Below are 24,087 nucleotides of genomic sequence, written 5' to 3'. Positions count from 1 at the left end.
CAGGTGTCAAGAAAAGCCTTGGCTTTGACCCAGATTTTTGAGCAGGGGCTGTGCCCAGGCAAAGGCAGGGAAGATCTCTTTGGGACTTGACCAAACCCCTTTTGGTCTGTCTTCCTTGGGACTGGCACCAAGGCCAGGCAGCAGTAATTTCCTTTTCTTTTTTTTTTTTTTTTTTTTTTGAGATGGAGTCTCACTCTGTTGCCCAGGCTGGAGGGCAGTATTGCAATCTCGGCTCACTGCAATCTCCGCCTGCCAGGTTCAAGCGATTCTCCTGCCTCAGCCTCCTGAATAGCTGAGATCACAGGTGTACACCATTATGCCCAGCTAATTTTTTGTATTTTTAGTAGAGATGGGGTTTCACCATGTTGGCCAGGCTGGTCTCAAACTCCTGACCTCAGGTGATCCACCTGCCTCGGCCTCCCTTTGAGACTGTCTCAAAACAAAAATTAATTAATAAACACTGGTTTTCAAACTGCTCTGTGGCTCCCAAAGAAAGTGGGGAGGGCTCTGCCTTTCATCTTCTTTGGAGCCATGAGCCTGAAGTTGTAGGTAAGATTACTTTAGAAGAGAGTTCCTGGATAAAAGTTTGAAGACCACTGTTCTAGGGTGAACTTCTCATGGAGACAAGCATACAGGGACTTGCCTTGGGTCTTGGTAACGTCTCCAGGCTCTCTCTGCTACAGTGAGCTGCCACCCACTTATTTCCAAGAATGCAATAAGGGTATGAAGACAGGCCAGCGTACAGTATACACCCGATTAGCAACAAAGAACATGGAATAAATCTTTAATGCTTTCAAGACCTTTACTAATGCCCACATGCCCTGAGGTTGGCCCTCTTGCTCCCTCAGCTCTTTATGGCTTTAAGCCATCACCCCAAGTGTGCAGTTTATGTTAGAGGGGGCCATCAAGTAGGGAAACTTATCAGCTTCTCTAAGGGAAAAGGCCGTCCCTGCTATTACCGGTGAGCACAGGCTGGAGCACAGTCGGCAGGTGTGAGACAGATGCTGATGATGGGGCTGCAGTCAGGTTACCTGGAGACACGATCCCCTGGTCCTCTGAGGGCCTAGGCAGGACATGGGGGAGGACACGGTCCCCTAGGACAGAGTCCGCTGGCCAGGAGCAGCCTTTCAGGTTGCTCTTGTGTGCTAGAAAAAGTATTTTCTCTATGTGCCATGTCATGAAAAAGAAGCACTGAATTAATGGGATGCGGAAACTTTAGCCACAGGCTCCTCTGCCTGTGAAGAGAAGCACTTCTGCATGTGCAAAGCTGGAGCAGGAGGCTGAATGGCAGTGCTTCTCCAGAGACCACCACATCCACCCAAGTCACCTGTCCACCTACATTCACCTATCCATCTATCCAACCACTCACCTGCCAAATATTTATTGCATACTCACTATGCACCAGGCACCATGCTGGATGCCAGAGACAAAGTGAAGACACCCTCAGAGGGGCAGATGCATGGTGGATTTGGGAGACTAAGGCCCAGGGAATAGTGGGTTTCCCACAGATAGCCAGCATTCAGAGCAGCAATCTCCAACCCTTTGAATGCAAGGACTTTTTTGCTTATCTGTGGTGGCAGATATCACAAAAATGTATAAACAGACTTTTTTTTTTTTTAGCTCATCATCTATCGTTAGTGTATTTTATGTGGCCCAAGAAAATTCTTCGAATGTGGCCCAGGGAAGCCAAAAGTTTGGACACCTGTGATTTACAGGTTGTGCCTAGATCTGAAAGAGATTCTCATCCCTCCTAAAGCTGCCCACTAATTGTGGGCCTTGTTTCCCTTAGAAACACCACACACATCATTTGGGAAAAGGACACTGAGTAGAAACATGGCCTGAAAGGGTGGTGGGAGGTGGACCTGGCTTCCTGTGGCCAGAGGTCAGCGGACAATGGAAATGGTCTGATCGGCCACAGCAAAGACTGGGAAGAGGGGCCCCGGGAAGGACCCATGATGGGTATAGAGCACTGTGCCGGAGGCTGGCTCATAGAAGAGCAGCTCCTGAGCCTGCAAGTCCAGCAGTACACCCAGCTGGGCTGGGCCCCGCAGCAGCCCCAGGGGCTCATGCTGCCCATTGTGTGAGAAACGAAACTCCTGATCATAGCGAGAGAAGACCCAGGAGAAGGCATTGTGGCCCAGACGGCAGTCACTGCCAGAACCCTTGCGGGGCAGGTGACCTGACGCCACGCCCACCTTATAGGCACAACTGTTCTGGACATTCACCATCCAGGCATGGAGCCCATTCTGGAAGGCGGTGGCAGCCAGGGCATTGGGCCAGTGGTCGAAGCGCTCCGGGCCATCTGCACAGGCCTTTGACTTCTTGGTGCTGAAGGTCAGGGTCTTTCGATCATCTGACAATTGCAGGAAGGGGCTGACTGTCCTCTCATCGATCCATATGTCCTCTGTGCCTGCCAGAAAGAATGCTCAGAGTTGCCGAGAGCCCACCCTGCCCTAACCTGGTCCTGCCAGGTAGCAAAAGTTCCTCGCCACTCATTAGCATGGTGACCTCATATAAGCCATTTACTTTCTCTGAGCCTCATCTGTAAAATGGGGGTCAAAATAGGACTTCTCACTGGGTGATCACAAGAATTAAACAGAATCATACATGTAAAGTGCCCAGCATGTAAGTGCTCTGTAAACTGTAGCCTTTATAATGATAGTTACTATCAGTCAAGACCCTCATCTGTAAACTCTGATAGAAATAAGGCCCAGAGAGGAAAAAGGGAGTTGCCCAAGTTTACACACTGAGTTGGTGGCAGGGGCAAAATGAAGACAAAGCATTTTGTTCCTATACCTAGCACTGATTATGCTGCTTTCTACTTGGTCATATCTGTGACCTCCAGATTGGACTTGTCCTAGAAACACAGCCTCTGGGAGCTAGGAAGCATGAGATAAGCGATTTCTAGCAAATATCTAAACTGCTGGTAAATCAGGCATCATTTGATACCAGAATCTAGAGTAGACAAGCTACAGCTTGTACCAAAATTGTAAGGATAGTATGAGGAGGGAGGATTAAAACTGAAAAAAAAAGATCAGTCTATTAACCTAACTATTCTAAGAATTGTGCAAAGACTATCATTGGGAGAATGGAAGCTTCCATCTAACTTGGAGGAGGCCTGCTCTGGAGAAACCCTGTGCTAAGTTGGAATTCCTGGAGGCAGAAGACCATGTCAGTTTACCTCTGTGGCCCCAGCATGCGGCACAGGGTGAGGCCCACAGTTGGTCTGAGTCAGTGTGTGTAAAGTGAGTAAGTGAGGCAAATCAGGCAGCTTGATTCTTGGTCCAGATGTTCTTCAGTTGGCCATCAATTATATCTTCTTAAAGATAAACCCCAGGTTTCCAATAAATAATACTGAGCTGCCCTAGTAGGTCAGGATATAAGGAAGACATGACTTGTAGGAATGAGATTTATCTTTGACCCAACCACAGAACATGTTAGTCTGGAAATGGGCAGGACTTGGCCCAGCTGCCCCAGGCCTGTCTGGAACCTTGACCCTACTGACCAGCCTGCATCCAGGATGACTTGTTTAAGCTACCATTTCAGAAGCACGGGTCCCCATTGTGAACCAGGAGTGAACCCCAGACAGACAGACAGAAGCCCAGTTGTCCTAATGGTCCTGGGCTCTACTGCTGCTAACCTGAGAGGGACCCAAGAACCGCCGTTGCCCAGAGTTGGGTCAGTAGTGGGCTCCGAGTGCACTTCTCATTAAAGTTCAACATTTCCGACTCCTGGGGATCCAAAATGCCCTCTGCTTCTTCAGTCCTTATATGGGGAAAAACAGAGACAGAGATTCAGGATGGTTCTGGAAATATATCTGGATCAATATGGGATGAAGAGAAGAACAGAAGTAAAATCCTCCTATCCAGGTGACACCAAGATTGGCAGCTAGGGCCAGGTGCAGTGGCTCTCCCCTGTGACCCTAGCACTTTGGGAGGCCGGAGGTGGGAGAGGATTGCTTGAGCCCAGGAGTTTGAGACCAGCATGGGCAACATAATAAGACTCCATCTCTACAAAAAATTTAAAAATTAGCTGGGCATGGTGAGGCATGCACCTGTAGTCCCAGCTACTTGGGAGGCTGAGGTGGGAGAATTGCTTGAGCCCAGGAGTTCAAGGCTGCAGTGAGCCGAGATCATGCCACTGCACTCCAGCCTTGGTGACAGAGTGATACCCTGTCTCAAAAAAAAAAAAAAAAAAAGAATGGCATCCAGGCCCCAAACAGGGGCTTGGGCCCAAAGGGAAGGTGGCCATTTCCCCTGTTCCCCCCCAGAAACCTTAATTTTAGCAAAGCTGGTGGACAGTTTACAGGGAGATGTATTCTTGGTGCTAGTATTAGAAATTGAAGGTGGTGTGCTCTGGAGAGGAGGCAATTTGCCAGAGTCCCTCAGTAAGTTAATGGCAGAGCTGGGGCTAAGACCTGGGCCTCTGGAACCCCTGCACGATAGTCTTTCTACTCCAACATCTTGCCCTTGCCTAGAAAATATCTCACCTCCCTCTCAGACCTGTTGGGGCAGTCATGTTTCCCTGGGTTTTGTCAGAAGGTACAGCCACTCCTCTACTTTAAAAATGCAAACACCTGAGGGGTCCACAAAGGAAAGCGCCATCAGTTATCACCCCAGCCACAAATGAATCATGGCACTGTGCTCTTAATAACTCTCTCCTCAGCTCACAATGGGGCCTGGGTTTTGCTGGAGAGGCAATTTGGGACAATATGATGCCTAGGGGTTGAAAACTGCCACGTATCAGCAGCGAGGCCCTGGGCTTGCTGTTTTCTCACACTTCCTTTGCTATAACCTGGGAGACAGTGGTTATCTGATTTGACAGGACAGAACGGATTCAGAGCTAAAAAGGGGAGCTGTATTCAAGTCCTTCCTGCATGCAAAAATAGAACAAAGCTGGGATGAAGCCCAGACAGCATTCAACATATTTTTTTCCTTGACCTGGAGTGAAATCTCAAAGGAATATAGGGCAAAGTAGGAGTTTACCATGGAGCTCTGCAGCCTTTTGACCCAGGTGCTGAGAAAGACCTTTCCTACTGCCTCTAATCCTGAAGATGGCTTTGAGATCAGGCAGTGGTTCTGAATACACACACTCTCTCCCCATATCTCATGGCTTTGCCTATAAATGGAGTGAGGAAACAGGGGTGGGGCATATACCCTGATGGCTCTTTGCAAGACTGTCACTGACTGTTCTGTCTTGGAAGGCATGAGGTGAATAGAGCCTTAGAAATGCTGGGAGCAAGCTTAGTAACAAAGGCTCTTTGTGGTCAGGACAACAGAGGGTCTATTGCCATCTTCTCAGAACGCAGGAGCTCCAGCCAACAGGTGGGTAAGAAAGAGAAGCTGATGTCAGCGGTACTAAGCTGTCAGCCCAGGGCAAATCTGAAGCTGAACATAGAGAGTAAAGTCTACAGCAAACCACCTGGGCTAGATGCCCTATGGTACCGAAGACAAAACTCATGGCCTCAAAGGGGTGGAAAGGAAACAGGGCCTGAACACAGCATGCCCCGGCCAGGATCAGAACACCCAGACGGTGCAGCAGGATCTGCTGCAGTGTCCGGTCAGAGTTGAGCCCAGCCACGAGCGTGGAAACACCAGAGCCAACAAGGCACTTCTCAGATAAGTGAGTTTCCAGCTAGATGGGGCTTGACAACTTTTGAACACAGTACATTGAGAGTATATTCCCTTAGCCTGGGGGCATAAAGAACATACAGACAAATCTGGAACTCTATGGATAGGCCTGTCAATAGTAGTATGGGCTTTGCAATGCCCAGACAACTTTGTATGTATTGTAGGATTGAGCAAATATTGTTGTTGGGGGCTGCAGTCCTCACTGTAAAATAATAAAAGGTACAAATGTAGAAAGGGAGAGGGCAAAGGAAAAACCTTGAGGTGTTACATTGGAATTAGAAGTTGTGATATGGGCTGGGCATGGTGGCTTATGCCTGTAATCCCAGCACTTTGGGAGACTGAGGCGGGAGGATCACTTGAGGTCAGGAGTTTGAGACCAGCCTGGCTAATATGGTGAAACCTTGTCTTCGCTAAAATTACAAAAATTAGCTGGGTGTGGTGACACATGCTTATAATCCCAGCTACTTGGCAGGCTGAGGCAGGAGAATCGCTTGGACCCAGGAGGTAGAGGTTGCAGTGAGGCAAGATTATGCCACTGAGCAATAGAGCGAGACTCAGTTTCAAAAAAAAAAAAAAAAAAAAAAATGAAGCTGTGATACAAACTCATGCATCAAACAGCTACACACACACACGCACACTCACTCTCTCTCTCTCTCTCTCTCTCTCTTCCTAGTTCCATCTGCTATACACTGAGTGAGGCCTGGAAGCGAGGTCACTGAGTACCCTTAATGCTCAGATCTTGGTTTCTAAATATCATTCTCCACTAAAAACAACCAGGTCCCCTGGAGAAGTAGCTGATTCAGGGGCAGGAAAAGTACAAGTTGAGCTGGGGTTTTCTTCTTGTGCTTCTTGTGCCAGAGAGCAAGAAAGTGCTCAAAGAATGATGGGAACTTTTCAAAAGGACACAGGGTCCAGTCTGAAGGGGCTTCTACTGGCCAAATCTGGGACAGTCTGAATGTCAAAATTAGTAATTACAGTGACAGATTATAATTGAATAAAATAAGAATCCATGAGTCTGTATTAATATTGAATAAGAGAACAAACAAGCAAATAAAGGAATAATTCAGGCAGGAGTGACCAATGGTTGCTAAACTATTGGGAGAAAGTCTGAAGGGACACAGGTTATATATGCACAAAGTGTCTCCTCACAGACTGCTTAGTAATTATAAAAGGAAAAGTGTAACTTTATAATGAGGAAACCTAGTAGACATCACCTTATCCAAGTGCTCAAAATGGACATCCTTGATAACAGACAAAGGGACATCATGTGCCCCCAGATATGATGAACTGAAGACACATCACTTATGAGGTATTCCTGCTAAAAATGTATAACTTGAATCTAATCATAAGGTAACATCAGATAAACCCAACTGAGGGAGATCCTATAAACTGGCCTTGACCTTGACTCTTTAAAAATGTAAAAAAAAAAAAGCTAAGGAATTATTCTAGACTTAAAAAGACCAGCTGAATTAGGAAAACAAAATAAAACACTGTAAAGAACATTTGCACAATTGGAAACAGTCGACTATGGACTGTGTATTAGATTATAGTATTATATCAATGTTAAATTTCCTCAATTTACACCGGGGTTATGTAAGGGAATGTCTTTGTTTCTAGGAGAAACATGCTTAAGTATTTTGAGAGAAAAGTTCATGTGTTCTGGAATTCACCCTCAAACAGACCATAAAAAAATAAGTTTCTAACATATATACTAGATAGATAAATAGGAAGACAGAGAGAACGAGCGACAATGAATGTGGCAAAATATCAACAACTGATATTTTCTAGGTGAAGCTCATTATACTACCTTTGCAACTTTTTTCTAAGTTTGAAATCATTTGAATAAAAAATTAAAGATCAATTTTAAAAACTCAGATCAGCTTGATATTAAGGATACATTGTATTAAAGGAAGATGATGAAGATAAAGGAGATAGAGAAGATGGGCAGAAGTGTGAAAAGATTGTACAAGGGGAGAAGCGAGAACAAGCCAAGCATGCATTAGGAGACAGTAAAATAAATATGATCCATCTACACTGTGCAATACTTCACAAACTTTCAAAAAAGGGACGTGAATCTAAATGTACTGACGTGGAAAGATGTCCCAGATAGCCTAACAAGTTTCACAACAACAGGTATAACATGATCCTATCTGTGTTTTAATTTTTTTGGTTTTTGAGATAGGGTTTCAGTCCCATCACCCAGGCTGGAGTGCAGTGACAGGCTCTCAGCTCACTATAACCTCTGCCTCCTGGACTCAAGCGATCCTCCTGCCTCAGCTTTCCCAATAACTGGGATGACATGCGTGTGCCACTGCACCCAGCTAATTTTTGTATTTTTAATAGAGAAGGGGTCTCACCATATTGGCCAGGCTGGTTGTGAACTCCTGACCTCAAGTAGTGATCTACCTGTCTAGGCCTCCGTAAGTGATGGGATTACAGGCGTGAGTCATCACACCCAGCTTTCTTTCTTTTTTTTTTTTTTTTTTTTTTTGAGGTGGAGTCTCACTCTGTCGCCCAGGCTGGAGTGCAGTAGCGCATCTCAGCTCACTGCAACCTCCACGTGGGTTCAAGTGATTCTCCTTCCTCAGCCTCCTGAGTAGCTGAGACTACAGGCGCACACCACCACACCTAATTTTTGTGTTTTTAGTAGAGACGGGATTTCACCATCTTGGCCCGGCTGGTTTTGAATTCCCGACCTCAAGTGATCCACCTTCCTTGGCCTCCCAAAGTGAACGGATTATAGGCATGAGCCACCAGGCCTAAAAAATTTTTTCAGACAACAACCAAAAAACCCCCACGTACCCTCCTATGACTATATATAAGTCCACAAATGCACATCTATTCAAACCCATCGCTGTCAGAGAATGGGACTGGGAAAGGGTGATGGAGACTCATTTTTCCTTTTTCTTTGAGACAGGGTCTTACACTGTTGCCCAGACTGAGTGCAGTGGTGTGAGCACAGCTCACTGTAGCCTCAACCACCCAGGTTCAAGTGATCATCCTGTCTCAGCCTTCTGAGAAGCTGGGACTATAGGTTCTCAGCATGATGCATGGCTAATTTTTTATTTTTTTGTAGAGATCAGGTCTTACTGTATTGCCCAGGCTGGTCTCAAACTCCTAGCTTCAAGCTATCGTCCTGCCTCAGCCTCCCAAAGTGCTAGAATTATAGGTGTAAGACACCATGCCCAGAAAGATTCATTTTTCATTTTAAATGGCTTTATATTGGTAGAATTTTTTTCTCTCATGCACATGTATTGCTGTTGAAACTTAAATATGAAAATAAATAATTTATACCCGTTGAAATATAGAAAAATAAGTAAATAAATAAGAAGAATGGACTGTGTTCCCTAAGTATAGCTCTGAAATTTCACACAGAAGGTTTGTGAATTACTCTGCCTGGCAAATTATGTCCTCTTGACCACTTCCTTAGGCCCTCAGCTCTTTTAGAACTCAGGCAGGACCTGGTGAAATTCTTTTATTATTGAAGAGCTAAAATGCAAAGTTTGAGCGGTAATGCAGACTTAAGTTTCAAAGATTCCTCCATCAGGGAAAGGAGGAATGAGGCAGAGGTGACAGTACTGGGCAGGTGTTAGACGGGTCCAACCCCCTGGTTCCAGGCTTAGGGAGGTCCCTTCCCCTTTTAGAGTCTCAGCATTTTCATCTGCAGATGGAGGTGGTAAAACCCTCCAACAGGTAAAAACCCTCTTTTTACAGACGAAGTTTAAGAAAGCAGTGGCAAGCCTTGGATTACTAAGTATTCCACTGCCTTTCCATGTGTATTAAAGCAGTTCTGTAAGCCAAGGGCAGATAGATTCCCTGTCCACAGAGCTGGGCTCCAGGAAAGCCACTCAGCTGCATACCCTGTGCATTCTCCCAAGAGCAGCACGGCCTGAAGGCAGTGGGGTGTGAAGAGGCCTAAGGGTCTCCAAGACTACCCAGTCAAATCACGGGGTCTATACTCACCTCTCAAAAATCTCTTGCTCCTTCTGCTGTGAGAAAAGAAAACAAAGTCAAGCTTGGCACCAGATACCCAGCAGGGAGTCAATGCTAGGACAGATTTAACCACCAGAAAGGGCTCCATGTGGACTCTAGAATAAAAACTTCTACTCTTTAAGACCAGCATAAAGTTTTCTAGGCTGTTCTACACACACACACACACACACACACACACACACACACACACGCACCCATAACACATGCTCACAATGAATCACTCTACCCCATGTCCCAGGGCATCCTGGATTCCCCTCAACTCCACTCAGGACCATCGCCTGTTTACCCGACAGCATCCCCCATGAAGACTGCCAGCTTCTGGATGGCTGCGACTCTTTCTGAGTCTTCTATTGTGACTGTCCCAGTGTCTGTGAAGGAGCATGCTGTGTCCATGGACGCTGTGACTAAATGAATGCACAGTTGCGGGCAGTCATGGAAACTGCCCTACTTGCAGAGGCAGTGGGACAGCTCAGGTGTTCCACATTCTCCTTCCTCTGCTTGTGACTCAGATGCCACCTTCTCCCCTCAAAACTGCAGGCAGCTGCCTATCTATATAAAATGCTTTGAAAGGCTATGTACCAAATATGAATCATGGTGATTTCTGGGTGGTAGGATTAAGGATGAGCTCTGTGTTTTCATATCGAAGACCTCGTCAGCTCCCTGGAGCACAGTGTTCTCTCTACATGCTCCTGAACTCTTTCCACCTCCTCACTTCCTTTGACACAGCTAGTCGTCTTATCTTTCAGGCATCAGCTTCTAAGTCGCTTCATCCGGAAACCTTCCCTGACCCCTCTTTCCCCTAGCCTGGATTGTCAGTCCCTAGCATGGGTGAGTTCCTCTACTGCAGCACATATCCTTCCATATCCTAATCGTCAGTTAGTGTATTTGTCTCCTTTGTAAGGCTGGGAGCAGCTGACAGCTGCATCTGGTTACTCTGCCCCATAGCACAGCGCTTCACATATAATAGGCACTCAGTACACATTGACTCACTATCAAAAGAAAACTATTATCAGTGCCAAAGAAACCTAGTTTTATTCCCTTGCCTCATGTTAGAGAAGAAATTATTTAATGATACCTGTTAGAGCACAGTAAGGCAGACTTATTCAAGACTTCATTGCAATGGGGTCTTGCAATGGGAGAGAGACTGGGTTCAACTCTGAACAGAGTGGGCAGGTAGGAATTTATAGCTAAGGAGCAGGGTCGGGGATTAGTGGATGGAAAGTTACTAAGAGGAAACATTAGGGGTAAGGGGGATTATGGCTAAGCCTACCTAACAGGATTCTTGCTGCAGACAGAACACAGTGATCGGACATCACATGGGGGATGGTGGTGGATGAGGAACCTCATCAGATATCAACGATGATCAGATATCAAAGATGGGGGTTTCTGGCTACATCGACTTAGCAGGGTTCTCTTGTAAAAACTGGATTTTATAATGAAGTGCACAGATGGGCCTGGGAGAAGGCTCAGAAGCCTGACTGAAGTTTGGCCAAGCAAAGAATCTTTGTCACTCATCCCTGCTCCAAATTCTCATCTCCACCCTCCTCATACTGACAAACATTCTCCATATTTTCAGACTTTCGGGGAGCCTGGCCAACTGGTCATGCCCTCACCCTTGCCTGACTTACAATCAGCTGCAGGTCATCCAGGTGGGTAAGCATGCCCACCAGGCTGGTGCGGATGGTGTCAAGCTTCTGCAGTGCCTCGGCCCAGTGCACCCGCTGTGTCAGGATGCTCTGGTGGGCCCGCTCCTCTTCGCCATGCACCTGTTCCAGTAACCGCTGCTCCTCGCTCTCGCAAAGACTCCTCACCAGACTCAACCGCTGGATAACCAGTTCCCTCGCTGCACTGGCCATGCTCTGATGAGGGATAAAATGAGGAGCTGGGTGGTCTGTGCAAAGCCCCGGTCAGGAATAAAAGGGTTTAGGCTCAGTGGAAAGGAGTGTTGAGATTGATTAGCAATGTCTGCCACGGGCTTAGTAATGGAAATAATAGCATGTAAGCCTTTTACTTTGACATCTCTGCCCTAAGACTTCCCAAATATGGTTTAGGGTAAAGAAATTTGAGATACAGACACATATCTCAGGGAGCCATGATCACATAATGGAAGACCTGGGCAGGACTTAGAGCCCAACTAGAATACTTAATCACAGTTGGGAATACAAGGTCAAAGGATCAAGGTCAGATAATCAGAGAATTGCAGAGCAGAGGGCCTAAAAAGTCATCCGCATCAGCAGGATCCATACCAGCAGTGGTACAGTTGAGATTTCACCATTTTGAGGGAAAAAACTGATGGCTTCCTAAAGCTGTCCATTTCAACTGGTTATGTGGTAGAATTTTTATCTGCCACAGAAGAGGCCTGAAATCAATTCTCAGACAATTAAGTTAACAGGTGTCTTCTTGTAATTCTTAGCACAGTGCCTGGCATGCAGTAGGTACTCAAATATTGACTGAATGGGAAATGTTTTCTTTTTTTAAATTTTTTTTAAAAATAGAGATGGAGTTTCACCATGTTGCCCAAGCTGGTCTCAAAGTCCTAGGCTCGATCAGTACGCCCAACTCAGCCCCACAAAGTGCTGGGATTATAGGCATGAGCCACTGTGCCCACCCAGGAAATTTTTTCTCACTTAGGAAAAGATCTCTTGGTAGTGCTCACATGGCAATTCAGTAGCAAAGCTGAGACTGGAACCCAGTTCTCTTGACTCTCGGTCCAATCCCATTCCCTTACACCAGATGCCACCTGGCAACCAATCCTCCCCAAAGGCACCTGTCGCATAAGCAGGTGCACTTGTACTCTTGCCAGACAAGTGGGAATAGAACTGCCTCCTTCATGTGAGAAAGTCAGGGATAGCCAGCAGCTTCCCTATGCCCTGTCCCTGAAGACCTGCTCTGTACAGTGCACGGGGCAGTCATTCCTATTTCACAGAAAACTCTGAGACCCACAGTTTGCCTTACAGGGAGGAGACAGTAGCTAAGTGAATGGCAAGTGAACTCAGAAGGTAAGCCTCCAAGTTTATAGTGTGCTCTTGAGGCAACATAACATAGTGGTCAGGAAATTAAGCTTTAGAGATAGTGTCTAGATTTAAATCTTAACTGCTCCGCTCATTAGCTGTGGAACTTGGAACATCTTCCTTATCTTCCCTATGCCTCTATTTTCTAATCTGTAAAATGAGAATAATAATAGTACCTACCTCATAAGGCTATGGTGAGGGTTAAATGTGTTAATATATATAAAGTAGAACAAAGCCTGCCACATTATGTGTTCAATAACATTCATTCACTATTGTTCTTCTTCATCTTTTTTTTTTTCCTTTAACAGACAGACTCTTGCTCTGATGCCCAGGCTGAAATGCAGTGGCACCATCATAGCTCATTGCAGCTTTGATCTCCTGGGCTCAAGCGATCCTCCTGCCTCAGTCTTCCAAAGTGCTGGGATTACAGTCATGAGCAACTATATCCAGCCCACTATTATTCTCCTGTTTATCCCACCTTAATGCCTTACCCACAGGGTGAGCCCCTGAAACCATGGTTGTACTGTTTGATCCTGGATCAAAACAGATCCTCACCCAAGATGAATAAGATTCTGATTCCTGCCTAAAAGACTCTAGTCAATCTCAACAAGTTTGTTGAGCCATTCCCAGAAAAGGAGAGCAAAGCAAAGAAAAAACTTCCCTTTCCAAACACATGACAGAGAGTAGACAAACCAAAAACCCTCTCAGAATAAGGTAAAGAAATGCTGGAAAAATAGCCTAAGCATCCTTTTAAAAGTGTATTGGGGCTGGACACAGTGGCTCATACCTGCAATCTCAGCACTTTGGGAGGCCGAGGCAGGTGGATCACCAGAGGTCAGGAGTTTGAGACCAGCCTGGCCAACATGGTGAAACCCTGCCTCTACTAAAATACAAAAAATTACCTGGGCCAGTGGTGGGAGTCTGTAATCCCAGTTACTCAGGAGGCTGAGGCAGGAGAATTGCTTGAACCTGGCAGGTGGAGGCTGCAGCGAGCTGAGATCACACCACTGCACTCCAGCCTGGGTGACAGGGTGAGACTGTCTCAAAAAAAAAAAAAAAAAAATTATTAAGTAGAGAGCAGATTTAAACCAACGAATAAGTGTTTTATTTTTTGAGACAGGGTCTCGCTCTGTCACCCAGGCTAGAATGCAGTGGCGCAATCATAGCTCACTGCAGCCTCAAACTCCTAGGCTCAAGTGATCCTCTCACCTCACCCACCCAAGTAGTTGGGACTATAGGCTCATGCCATCATGTCTGGCTAATTTTTTAATTTTTTGTAGAGACAGGGTCTTCCTATGTTGCCCAAAATAGTCTCAAACTCCTGAGTTCAAGTGATCCTCCTGCCTTGGCCTCCCAAAGTGCTGGCATAATAGGCATGAGCCACCACGCTCAGCCCAATGAATACGCTTAATAGACATACATATAGAACTCTACAGGCCAGGCACAGTACCGGGTCATGCTGGTAATCCAAGCACTTTGGGAGGCCAAGGCAGCAGGATCACCTGAGCCCAGGAGTTCAAGGCTGCAGTGAGCTATGGCTGCGCCACTGCATTTCAGCCTGGGCAACGGAGTAAGACTTTGTCTAAAAAAAGAAAGAAAGAAATAATGAAATTAAGACAGAGATACAAAAGAGCAGATCAAAAATACTAGAAGCTGGTTCTAAAGACATTTAATAGTCAAACCTGTGGCAACTTTGATCAAAACTAAGAACAACTTTATCTTAAGTAAACCCTTAAGAAAAAAGAGATCTGTTTCCCAATCCATTGAATAAGGCTTACATAACCTTTATACCAAATTTGATAAGGACTGTACAAGAAATGAAATTCATAGACTAATCTCACTCCTGAGCATATATGCAAAAATCCTAAAACAAAAATTAAAAATGTTTTACTGAGATTAGCAATCCAAATTCAGAAATTTTGTATTAACAATAATACAAGGGGAGAGGAAAGGGTACATTGGCTATAAAAGGGTAGCACAAGGAGTCCTTGTGATGGAACTGTTCTGTATTTTAATTGTGGCAGTAATCACGTGAATCTATACCTGTGAGAAGATAGTAAAATAAACACCATTTGAGAGCAGTGATCTCTCCCACGTCCTTGGAACCCATGCTGGGACACTCTGTTCTCTTAATTTACTTCTATTTCATTAGCTGATTTCTTGGTCCCCTTTGCTGGTTCCTCCTGTCTTCTCAATAGGAGGTGAAGTGCCCTAGAACTCAGTCTTTGGATCCCTGCTCTTTCGTGTCTACACTCATTCACTTAGTGATGTCATCCTTTTCCACGGCTTTCAATACTATTTATACACTGATAAATCCCAAATTTTTATCTCCATCCCAGCCCTCTCCCAACTCATATATGCAGCTACCCACGCAGCATCTTCACTTGGATGTCAAATAGGTATCTCATGCCCACAACAACTTAACACGCCTGATCTCCCCCACTCCCCTCCCCGCCTCCGCCAACCATCACTCCACATGCAGTCCTTCCCCACCCCAGTTCATGGCTGCTCCATCCTGCCAGTTGCTCAAACAAAAGAACTTAAGCATTATCCTGACACATCTTCTCTTTCTTTCATAGCCTACATCTAGTCCATCAGCAAATCCTGTTGCCTCTTCAAAATATATGCAGAATCCAGCCACTTCTCAGTAGCTTTGCCACCATTGCTTGGGTCCAGATCACACTTGTTTCCCACCTGGATTATTACAATGGCTTCCTAATTGGTCTCCCTGCTTTAACCCTTGCTGCCTATAATCACTTCTAACATAGCAGCCGAAGTGTTTCTTTTTTTTGAGACAGAGTCTCGCACTGTTGCCCAGGCTGGAGTGCAGTGCGCAATCTCAGCTCACTGCAACCTCCGCCTCCTGGGTTCAAGTGATTCTCCTGCCTCAGCCTCCCGAGTAGCTGAGAATACAGGCACCCACCACCACGCCCAGCTAATTTTTTGTATTTTTAGTAGAGGTGGGGCTTCGCTATGTTGGTCAGGCTGGTCTTGAACTCCTGACCTTGTGATCTGCGCACCTCGGCCTCCCGAAGTGCTGGGATTACAGAAGTGAGCCACCAAGCCCAGCCAAAGTGTTTATTTTAAATCTTAAATTATACTATCATGCTCTGCTCAAAAATTTCCAACAGCTTCCCATCATATCCAAATAAAAGGAAAAATCCCTATGTGGCCACTGAGGATACAATCTAGCTCATTGCTTCTCTGGCCTCATCTTCTACTGTCTTCTCACTGCGTTCCTCTGCTCCAACCTCACCAGGCCTCCTTGCTGCTCCTACAGCATATCAGGTACACTCCTGCCTCAGGGCCTGTGCATTTGCCATCCCTTCTTTTCAGAACACTCATTCCCCAGATGTGTGGTCCATTCCCTTATCTCCTAGGTTTCTGTGCAAATGTCATCCTTCTTCTTCTTCTTTTTTTTTTTTTTTTGAGATGGTGTCTCACTCTGTCCCCCAGGCTGGAGTACAGTGGTGCGATCTCTGCTCACTGCAACCTTCGCCTCCCAGGTTCAAGCAATTCTACCACCTCAGCCTACCGAGTAACTGGGACTACAGGTGCCTGCCACTACAGCTGGCTAACTTTTTGTATTATTATTATTATTATTATTTTGAGACAGAGTCTCGCTCTGTCACCCAGGCTGGAGTATAGTGGTGCAATTTCGGCTCACTGCAAGCTCCGTCTCCAGAGTTCACACCATTCTCCTGCCTCAGCCTCCCGAGTAGCTGGGACTACAGGCGCCCGCCACCATGCTCTGCTAAGTTTTTCTATTTTTAGTAGAGACAGGGTTTCACCTGTTAGCCAGGATGGTCTCAAACTCCTGACCTCGTGATCCACCCACCTCAGCCTCCCAAAGTGCTGGGATTACAGGCGTGAGCCACTGCGCCCAGCCTCGACCCTCTTAATGAAGTCATTCCTGGTCACAGCACATGTAATTGCAATCCGTCTTATTCCCCTTTCTGTTTTATATTTCCCCAAAGCACATATCACCTTTGGACATAACATATATTTTATTTGTTACTGTCCCTCTTCTGTGACAAGAATGTAGGCTTCATGAAAACAGGAATTTCTGTTTTGTTCACTGGGGAATGCCTAACCCATTGAACAACAGTATCTGGCACATGGTAGGTGCTCAATAAAGATTTGTTAAATAAATAACTGGTGACATGTTGGTAGCTTTCCTCTTAAAGTCAGGATTTGTCAGGCCAGGCACAGTGGCTCACGCCTGTAATCCTAGCACTTTGGGAGGCCGAGGCGGGCAGATCACCTGAGATCAGGAGTTCAAGACCAGCCTGGCCAACATGGTGAAACTCCATCTCTACTAAAAATACAAAAAATTAGCTGGGTGTGGTGGCGGGCGCTTGTAATCCCAGCTACATGGGAGGCTGAAGCAGGAGAATCGCTTGAACCTAGGAGACAGAGGTTTCAGTGAGCGGAGATCACGCCATTGCACTCCAGCCTGAGCGACAAGAGCAATACTCCGTCTCAAAAAAAAAAAAAAGCCAGGATTTGCCACACTAGCTTCTATTTATCTATTTAACACAGTACTAAGGTCATAACCAGTGCATTAAGACAATAAAATAAAAAGGATAAGGAAGAAGAGGGGAAGAGGGCAGAGGAGGGAGATGGAGACCATCATGCAAAGCGAAGCATAGATGGGCACCAAATAGCTGCCTGGACTCCTAGCAGCTTTCTGGTTCCTAGTCTAACCCCTTTTAGGTCCTAAGAGGACCCCTAGTGTCCTGTCAGGAAATGCCCCATTTTCTTATGCTTGTTCAACTGGGTTCTATTCCATGCAATTAAAAGAACCCTGACTAATATGGTACCAAGTCTGCTCCATGTACTATAGGGAAAGGAGGGAGGGGATGTGCAGAAAGAAATTCATAGGCTCTTCCCCTGATATGCATACTTAAGAGTGATGACACAGCAGTGGTCATGAGTCCACTGAACAAAAAATCTGCAGTGGAGGCCAGGCACAGCAGCTCACACCTGTAATCCTTGCACTTGGAAGGCCAAAGAGGGAGGATGGTTTGAGTCCAGGAGTTTGAGACCAGCCTGGTCAATATGGTAAACCCCGTCTCTAATAAAAATTAAAAATATTAGCCAGGCATGGTGGCAGGCACCTGTAATCCTAGAGCTTTGGGAGGCTGAGGCAGGAGAATTGCTTGAAACCAGGGAGGCAAAGGTTACAGTGGGCCAAGATTGTGCCACTGCACTCCAGCCTGGGTGACAGAGTGAAGCTCTGTCTTAAAACGAAAAAAAAAAAAAAAAAAAAAAGAATCATCAGTGGGATGTAGCAGAAGGAGCACTAGCCTGGGAGACAGAAGATCCAGGTCACGGAACCCACTGCCTGGAGGCGGCCTTGGGCAGGTCAGTTAACCTCTTTAACCTCTATAAGGACCCATTTTCCTATTTATAAATGGGGATGTTATTGCTACCTACTTCATAAGATTGTCACGGAGAATATGCAATGTAAAAGTCCTAGGTTATTTTATAATTCTGGAGCTGGGCAGAAAATGACTAGATGATAGGTGAATAGGACCTTTCTTGATCCCCTCTGCCAAGATACCCAAGAAAGTCATTTGCTAGCAGAGTCTTTGCACCAAGTATGGTACAGGAACAAGTCCACCCTGCCCAGATGGTAAAATTGAGTCTCTGAGGGATTGGAAGCTTTGCTAGTAACACAATGAGCCTGTGAGGTTGGTAAGGGACTCTAGACTTGCCCAAGTCCGTAAGTCTAAGGGGGCCGAGTAGAGAGGAAAGAAGAGGAATTACCACTGCTCTTTGGTTCTTCCCTGGCAGGACGTCCGCCACATACTTGGTGATGGCAGCACTTTGTAACTGCAGCCTCTCACACTGGTCCACAATCTTGTTCTGCAACACAAACAACGCTCATGGCATCTTGGTCCATGTACCTGAGCCATTCACTCCATCCCAGTGATTTTCTCCTGTTACCACACCTCAGCCACCCACTCCCATGGTCATAGCCCAGATCTCATGATTATCAAAAACTGTACCACCTCCTAAATCTCCACTTCAAGGATCCACACTCTCCCCACCATGCCCTATCCTTCTCACTGCCTAATTCTAGGATCCCTATTCCAGCAACAGCTCAGTTGAGGCCACCAACACATTAGTGGGACCACCTTTCACTGTCCATCATCCCCTTCTGTGACCTGACTTCCGTCTTTATCCCAGAACCCCAGCCTATCATTATAATAACTTTAAAACAAATTTTTCCTTTATGAACATTCTCAGGCTATATTATTTAGAAACATTTAAGATTAGAATCATTATATGTTGCTGGTGAACTGCACACTCTCTAAGTGACTTTATCTTTAGTAGTACGTTTGCCTTAAAGTCCATTTTGTCTTGTGTTTATTTTTATTTTTATTTAATTTTATGTACGTGTGTATGTATGTATGTATGTATTTATTTTTTGAGACAGAGTCTCACTTGGTTGCCCAAGCTGGAGTGCAGTGGCGCGATCTCGGCTCGCTGCAACTTCCACCTCCCAGGTTCAAGCGATTCTCCTGCCTCAGCCTCCCAAGTAGCTGGGATTACAGGTGTGTGTCACCACGCCCAGCTACTTTTTGTATTTTTAGTAGAGACAGGGTTTCACCATGTTGGCCAGGCTGGTCTCGAACTCCAGACCTCAGGTGATCTGCCCGCCTTGGCCTCCCAAAGTGCTGGGATTACAAGCGTGAGCCACCGCACCCGGCCGTTTGTTTCTTGTTAAATTTATTTACGTATTTATTTTGAGATAGAGTCTTGCTTGTCGCCCAGGCTGAATCCAGTGGCATGATCAAGGCTCACTGCAGCCTTGACCTTCCAGGCTCAAGTGATCCTCCCATGTCCTTTCTGAGTAGCTAGAACTACAGGCATGTGCCACCACACCTGGCTAATTTTTGCATTTTTTGTAGAGATGGACTTTTGCCATGTTGCCTAGGTTGGTCTCCAACTCCTGGGCTCAAGCAATCTTCCCACCTCAGCCCCCCAAAGTGCTGGGATGTTACAGGCATAAGTCACCACGCTCAGCCCATTATAATCACTTTCTGGTACACACACTCTTGGTTCTCTGTCATACAGACAGGTCCCTGACTGTCCATATCTTCTGTTCTGTACAGAACTGCTCTCCCCCAAGTTATCCCCATTCATTAAGCAGCACCATCAATCATTCACCTGTTATCCAGACCTAAAACCCAGAGTTTGTCTCCAACCCCACATCAGTTCCATTAGTGAGTCCTATCAACCCCATCTCCAAGGTCTCTCTCTCTCCTCTGGTCACCTCTACTCCAGTTATTCTATCCAGACTGCCATGATCTCTCACAGGAACCACTGTTAGAACCTCCTAACTGGGTACCCTGCACCCCCAAACCCCCAGCTAGCCAGAGCCACCTTTTGTAAGGAAATCAGACCAGGTCATGCCCCTATGCAAAACCCTCCAATGGCTTTCAGTACACTCACAATGACATCAGGCTTCTTAGCTTAGCCAACCTAGCCCTACCTGATGTGACTCAGCTTATTTCTCCAACATCACCTTCTACCTCTCTCCACGCTGGCCTTTCTTCTTTTTTTTTTTTTTTTTTTCTTAGACGGAGTCTTGCTCTGTCGCCCAGTCTAGAGTGCAGTGGCACGATCTCGGCTCACTGCAAGCTCCGCCTCCCAGGTTCACGCCATTCTCTTGCCTAGCCTCCCGAGTAGCTGGTACTACAGGCACCTGCCACCATGCCGGGCTAATTTTTTGTATTTTTAGTAGAGACGGGGTTTCACCATATTGGCCAGGATGGTCTTGATCTCCTGACCTCGTGATCCACCTGCCTCGGCCTCCTAAAGTGCTGGGATTACAGGCGTGAGCCACTGCGCCTGCCCACTGGCCTTCTTTCTGTTCCTTAAATGCACCAAACTTGTCCTGACCTCAGTGCCTTTGCACATGTTGTACCATTTTCACCAGTCTGTGTGTGTGTGTGTGTGCGCGTGTGTGTGTGTCTCACTCCCCAACTCCATTCATATGTCACCTTTTCAGATAGGTCTTTACTGACCATCTCCTTCCTCACCCAATCTCTTACTTTGCTTTATTTTTCTCCCTTGCACTTATAACTCTCTGAATATATATTATATGTTTGTTTACCTTTTGGGGTATCTGTCTCCCCCACCACTGAAACAGAAGCACCATAAGTCTGACTTCTCTATGTCCTAGTACCACAAAAAGAGTTTCTGAACATAGAAGGCCCTGAATAAATGTTTGTTGAATGAATGAATGAACACCCACTGCCTTGACCACAAGAGGTTCAGCAGTTCAAGGCTCTCAAAGCTATCAGCATCATCCATGAGCTCAGGGGAGTTTTAGAAATGGGAAAGCTCGCCAGGAACGGTGGCTCACACCTGTAATCCCAACACTGCGGGAGGCTGAGGTGGGCAGATCACCTGAGATCAGGAGTTCGAGACCAGCCTGGGCAACATGGTAAAACCCCATCTCTACCAAAAAATACAAAAATTAGCTGGGCGTAGTGGCATGCGCCTGTAGTCCCAGCTACTCGGGAGGCTGAGGTGGGAAGAATCTCTTGAATCTAGGAAGCAGAGGTAGCAGTGAGCTGAAAGAGCGCCACTGCACTCCACACTCCAGCCTGGGCAACAGAGTGAGACTGTCTCAAAAAAAAAAAAAAAAAAAAAGGAAAGAAAAAGAAATGGGAAAGCTGAGGCCCAAAGAGAAGTGACTTGTGACTTCCCTGAGAAGGTATGGGCCAGGGCCCTGCTTTTGCTCTCCTTTTCTCCAGGTGATACCTACAGCCTGTCCAAGCAACAGTTCCTCCACTGTTTCCCCTAATAGTTCTGCCTCAGTTCCATCTGCCAAAAGTCAACTTAGCTACCTCTTCCAGGAAGCCCTTGTAAATCTTTCCAGTCAGTAGTAGAAATTAGTCTTACATTTCACAGGTCCAATTACAAAGTTACAGAACTGAGTTGACTAGGAGGAAGCTGTGATCACCATGCACCATGGATTGAGAGCACTAAAAAGGCTTCTGAAAAACCACAGGGCAGGCGTCCAGAGGTAGGAGAGCAGTAGAACTGGTGCTGGTTTGGTTAACAATCTTGCCCTAGGGTGAGATTTATTTGCTGACTGGATGGATAGAGGAAGGAATGTGCAAAATACAGAAATCTACTCTAATACAGAGGAAGAGAGGGTAAGACCCACCTCCCTACAGGCAAAGGAGATAAATATGCATAGGGCCTCAGAGGGGTTCAAAGAAGGCTCCCTGGGGTAGAGTACAACCGAAACTAGCACTAGGCCTGCCACCTGCCCCAGGCTACACTCTTTCCACCACTCAAATCCAGTCCTGATAGCTACTTTTAAGGTTTCCATGACATTCTCACCCCCATTAGCATCACTTCCTCCCTCCAACCGCCAAAGCAAAGCAGCAGTTTCCTCTTGCCTAGTCAGTGACTCCCTGGGTCCCACCCCTGAACATTAGGAAGCTTGGAGGAGTTACTGCCTTGTTCTGGGCCTCAGGTGCCTCATCTGTAAAATGTAGGTAGGACCCCTTCAAAGGTGTGGTCAAGACAGAATGAGATGACAGACATTTAAGTACTTTGGAGTTTGCAGTTTTTGTCTGTTATGCAAGTTGATTACACCGCATTATCCAGGTTTATCTTCGTCATCATTATTGTTAATAGAGGTAACAGGTAGGACCAACCAGGAACTTTTGGGTGTTGCTGAAAAACTGAACCCCTCCCAAGCCCAGCACCCTATATAAGATGTGCTTATTACAGGTCACTCTGAGTAGGTGAAGTCCCCAGCGACAGCCCTCAGGCTTCACAGCAGGGCTGAACTCCAGAGTGGGGTTGGGAGAAACAAGCTGTTTAATCAAATTGCAAGGAAATCCCCAGGGGCCACAGAGAAGCCCCAAGGTGACTCCGACTCTTCCAGTCTCAGCAGCTCAGGAGAATGGCGATGACAAGGAGGTGGCCATCCTGGAGCCGAGGGGGAAGTGGAGGTGGAGAGAAAGGCTGGGTGAAGGGGAGTCTCCTCATATTCTCCCTACTCCCTCCGTTTATCCAGCTGAAACCCTTAAACCAGCTTGAAGTACAGTCAAGGCCAATCCTGAAAGGGAAAAAGATCACGGCACGAGACGCCAGAAGGCGGCAGGAGCAGGGTAAAGAGGCGAAAGGAGGAGGAGGGCTTTGAGTCCAGGGGTTAAGGGATAAGGACTCGCTGGATTTTATCAGTGTCAGTTTCCACAGGGGCAGGAGCTGGGGCACACCTTGCGCTGAGAACTGGAGCAGCTAAGACTTTCATTGTCCTATGCCAGCGCCAGCTCCTACAACAGAGCAATGGAAGGGGCCTGGGGAGCCTGGATCCCCTTATCACTAAGCATTTTACTCACTATCTTATTTATACCTCACAATTCTAATAAATACGCGCTAGTATTATTGTTGTTGTCCCCAAACTACAGATGAAGACACTGAGGCTCAGTTACGTGACTCACAGAGAGTGGATTCGAACTCACACCAGCCTGACTTCAGAGGCGACACCCTTAACCGCCTAGTCCTACAGCCAAAGCCACCGAGGAGCCTGGGCTCCGGGGCCAGCTGTCATGTCCGCCAAGCCCCAGGCTCCCCAGTCCCTGCCGGGTCCCGCCAGGCGCGCCCAGTCCCTCCAGAGCCCTCGCCTTCCGGCGCCCACGCCCGCTCACCCGCAGCTCCTCGGCGCGCTCCTCCGCCCGGCGGATGCGGTGCCCCCGGCAGCGACCGCCCAGCCCCGCGCAGGCGGCGCACACGGGCCGTCGCTCGGAGCGGCAGAACCAGCTCAGAGCCTGGCCGTGTTCGGGGCAGAGTGGCCCCGGCTCAGGTCCCGGCCCGGGACCGGACCCCGGCCCCGGCTCCGCGCCCTCGGCGGACATGGCCGTGCTCCCGCGCCGTGCGCTCCACCTGTCGCAGGTGGCTGTGGGCGGGGCCTGGTTGACCCCGCCCCCGGCCCTCCCGGTGCGCCAGCGCGCCCCGCCGCTGCGCCTCCTCCCACCCCACCCGCGTTCCCATCCCGCCCAGGGCGGCACAGCAGGTCTCTTTAAATTCTTTGTTGAATGAAATCGCGATTGTATGCGTATTTGTTCTACAACAAACATAAAACTCCAAATATTAGTGTGACCGTAGGAAACTTTATTGAGCACTTATTAAGTGCCAGGCTTTCGCTGAGAACTTTGCAAGCGTTCTGTTATGTAATCCCGACCACTGCGCTTTTTGAGAGGCAGGTTTAGCTGCCTAGCTTCAAGCAGGGCTGTGCTGACAAACTGCCTGAGCTCAGTTCCTGTTTGGCTGTTCACTGGGTGGGAACCCCAGCTGTAAAATGGGGTGAGAGTACCTGTCTCCCAGACGACTGAGGAGTAAATGCGCTAAATACGTAAAACAATATCTGGAACACAGCAGCTGCCATCGCTAAGTGTCTACTAATAGTGCGAATA

General features: G+C 47.0%; 1 protein-coding gene across 3 annotated transcripts; it reads right to left on the bottom strand.

The window, feature by feature from the left end:
- Positions 1–786: 786 nt before the first annotated feature.
- BSPRY (B-box and SPRY domain containing) lies at positions 787–23,571 on the bottom strand. Of its 3 annotated transcripts, none has more exons than XM_010370472.2 (6): positions 23,323–23,571; positions 18,407–18,505; positions 11,252–11,482; positions 9,594–9,619; positions 3,641–3,765; positions 787–2,410 (listed from the first exon to the last, which is right to left on the bottom strand). In XM_010370472.2, exons 1-6 carry the CDS (start codon positions 23,527–23,529, stop codon positions 1,884–1,886), a joined length of 1,215 nt encoding a protein of 404 aa, XP_010368774.2. In that variant the 5' UTR covers positions 23,530–23,571; the 3' UTR covers positions 787–1,883. The 3 variants fall into 3 exon arrangements, with proteins under 3 accessions (XP_010368774.2, XP_030776250.1, XP_030776252.1); XM_030920390.1 differs by having other exon boundaries at positions 9,594–9,616; positions 23,323–23,562; XM_030920392.1 differs by lacking the exon at positions 3,641–3,765 and having other exon boundaries at positions 23,323–23,562.
- Positions 23,572–24,087: the final 516 nt, after the last annotated feature.

This window comes from Rhinopithecus roxellana, chromosome 16 (assembly GCF_007565055.1).
Source record: "Rhinopithecus roxellana isolate Shanxi Qingling chromosome 16, ASM756505v1, whole genome shotgun sequence".
Taxonomy (NCBI): Eukaryota; Metazoa; Chordata; class Mammalia; order Primates; family Cercopithecidae; genus Rhinopithecus; species Rhinopithecus roxellana.
The sequence above is the reverse complement of the archived record's forward strand: the minus strand, read 5'-3'. Positions and strand labels throughout refer to the sequence as shown.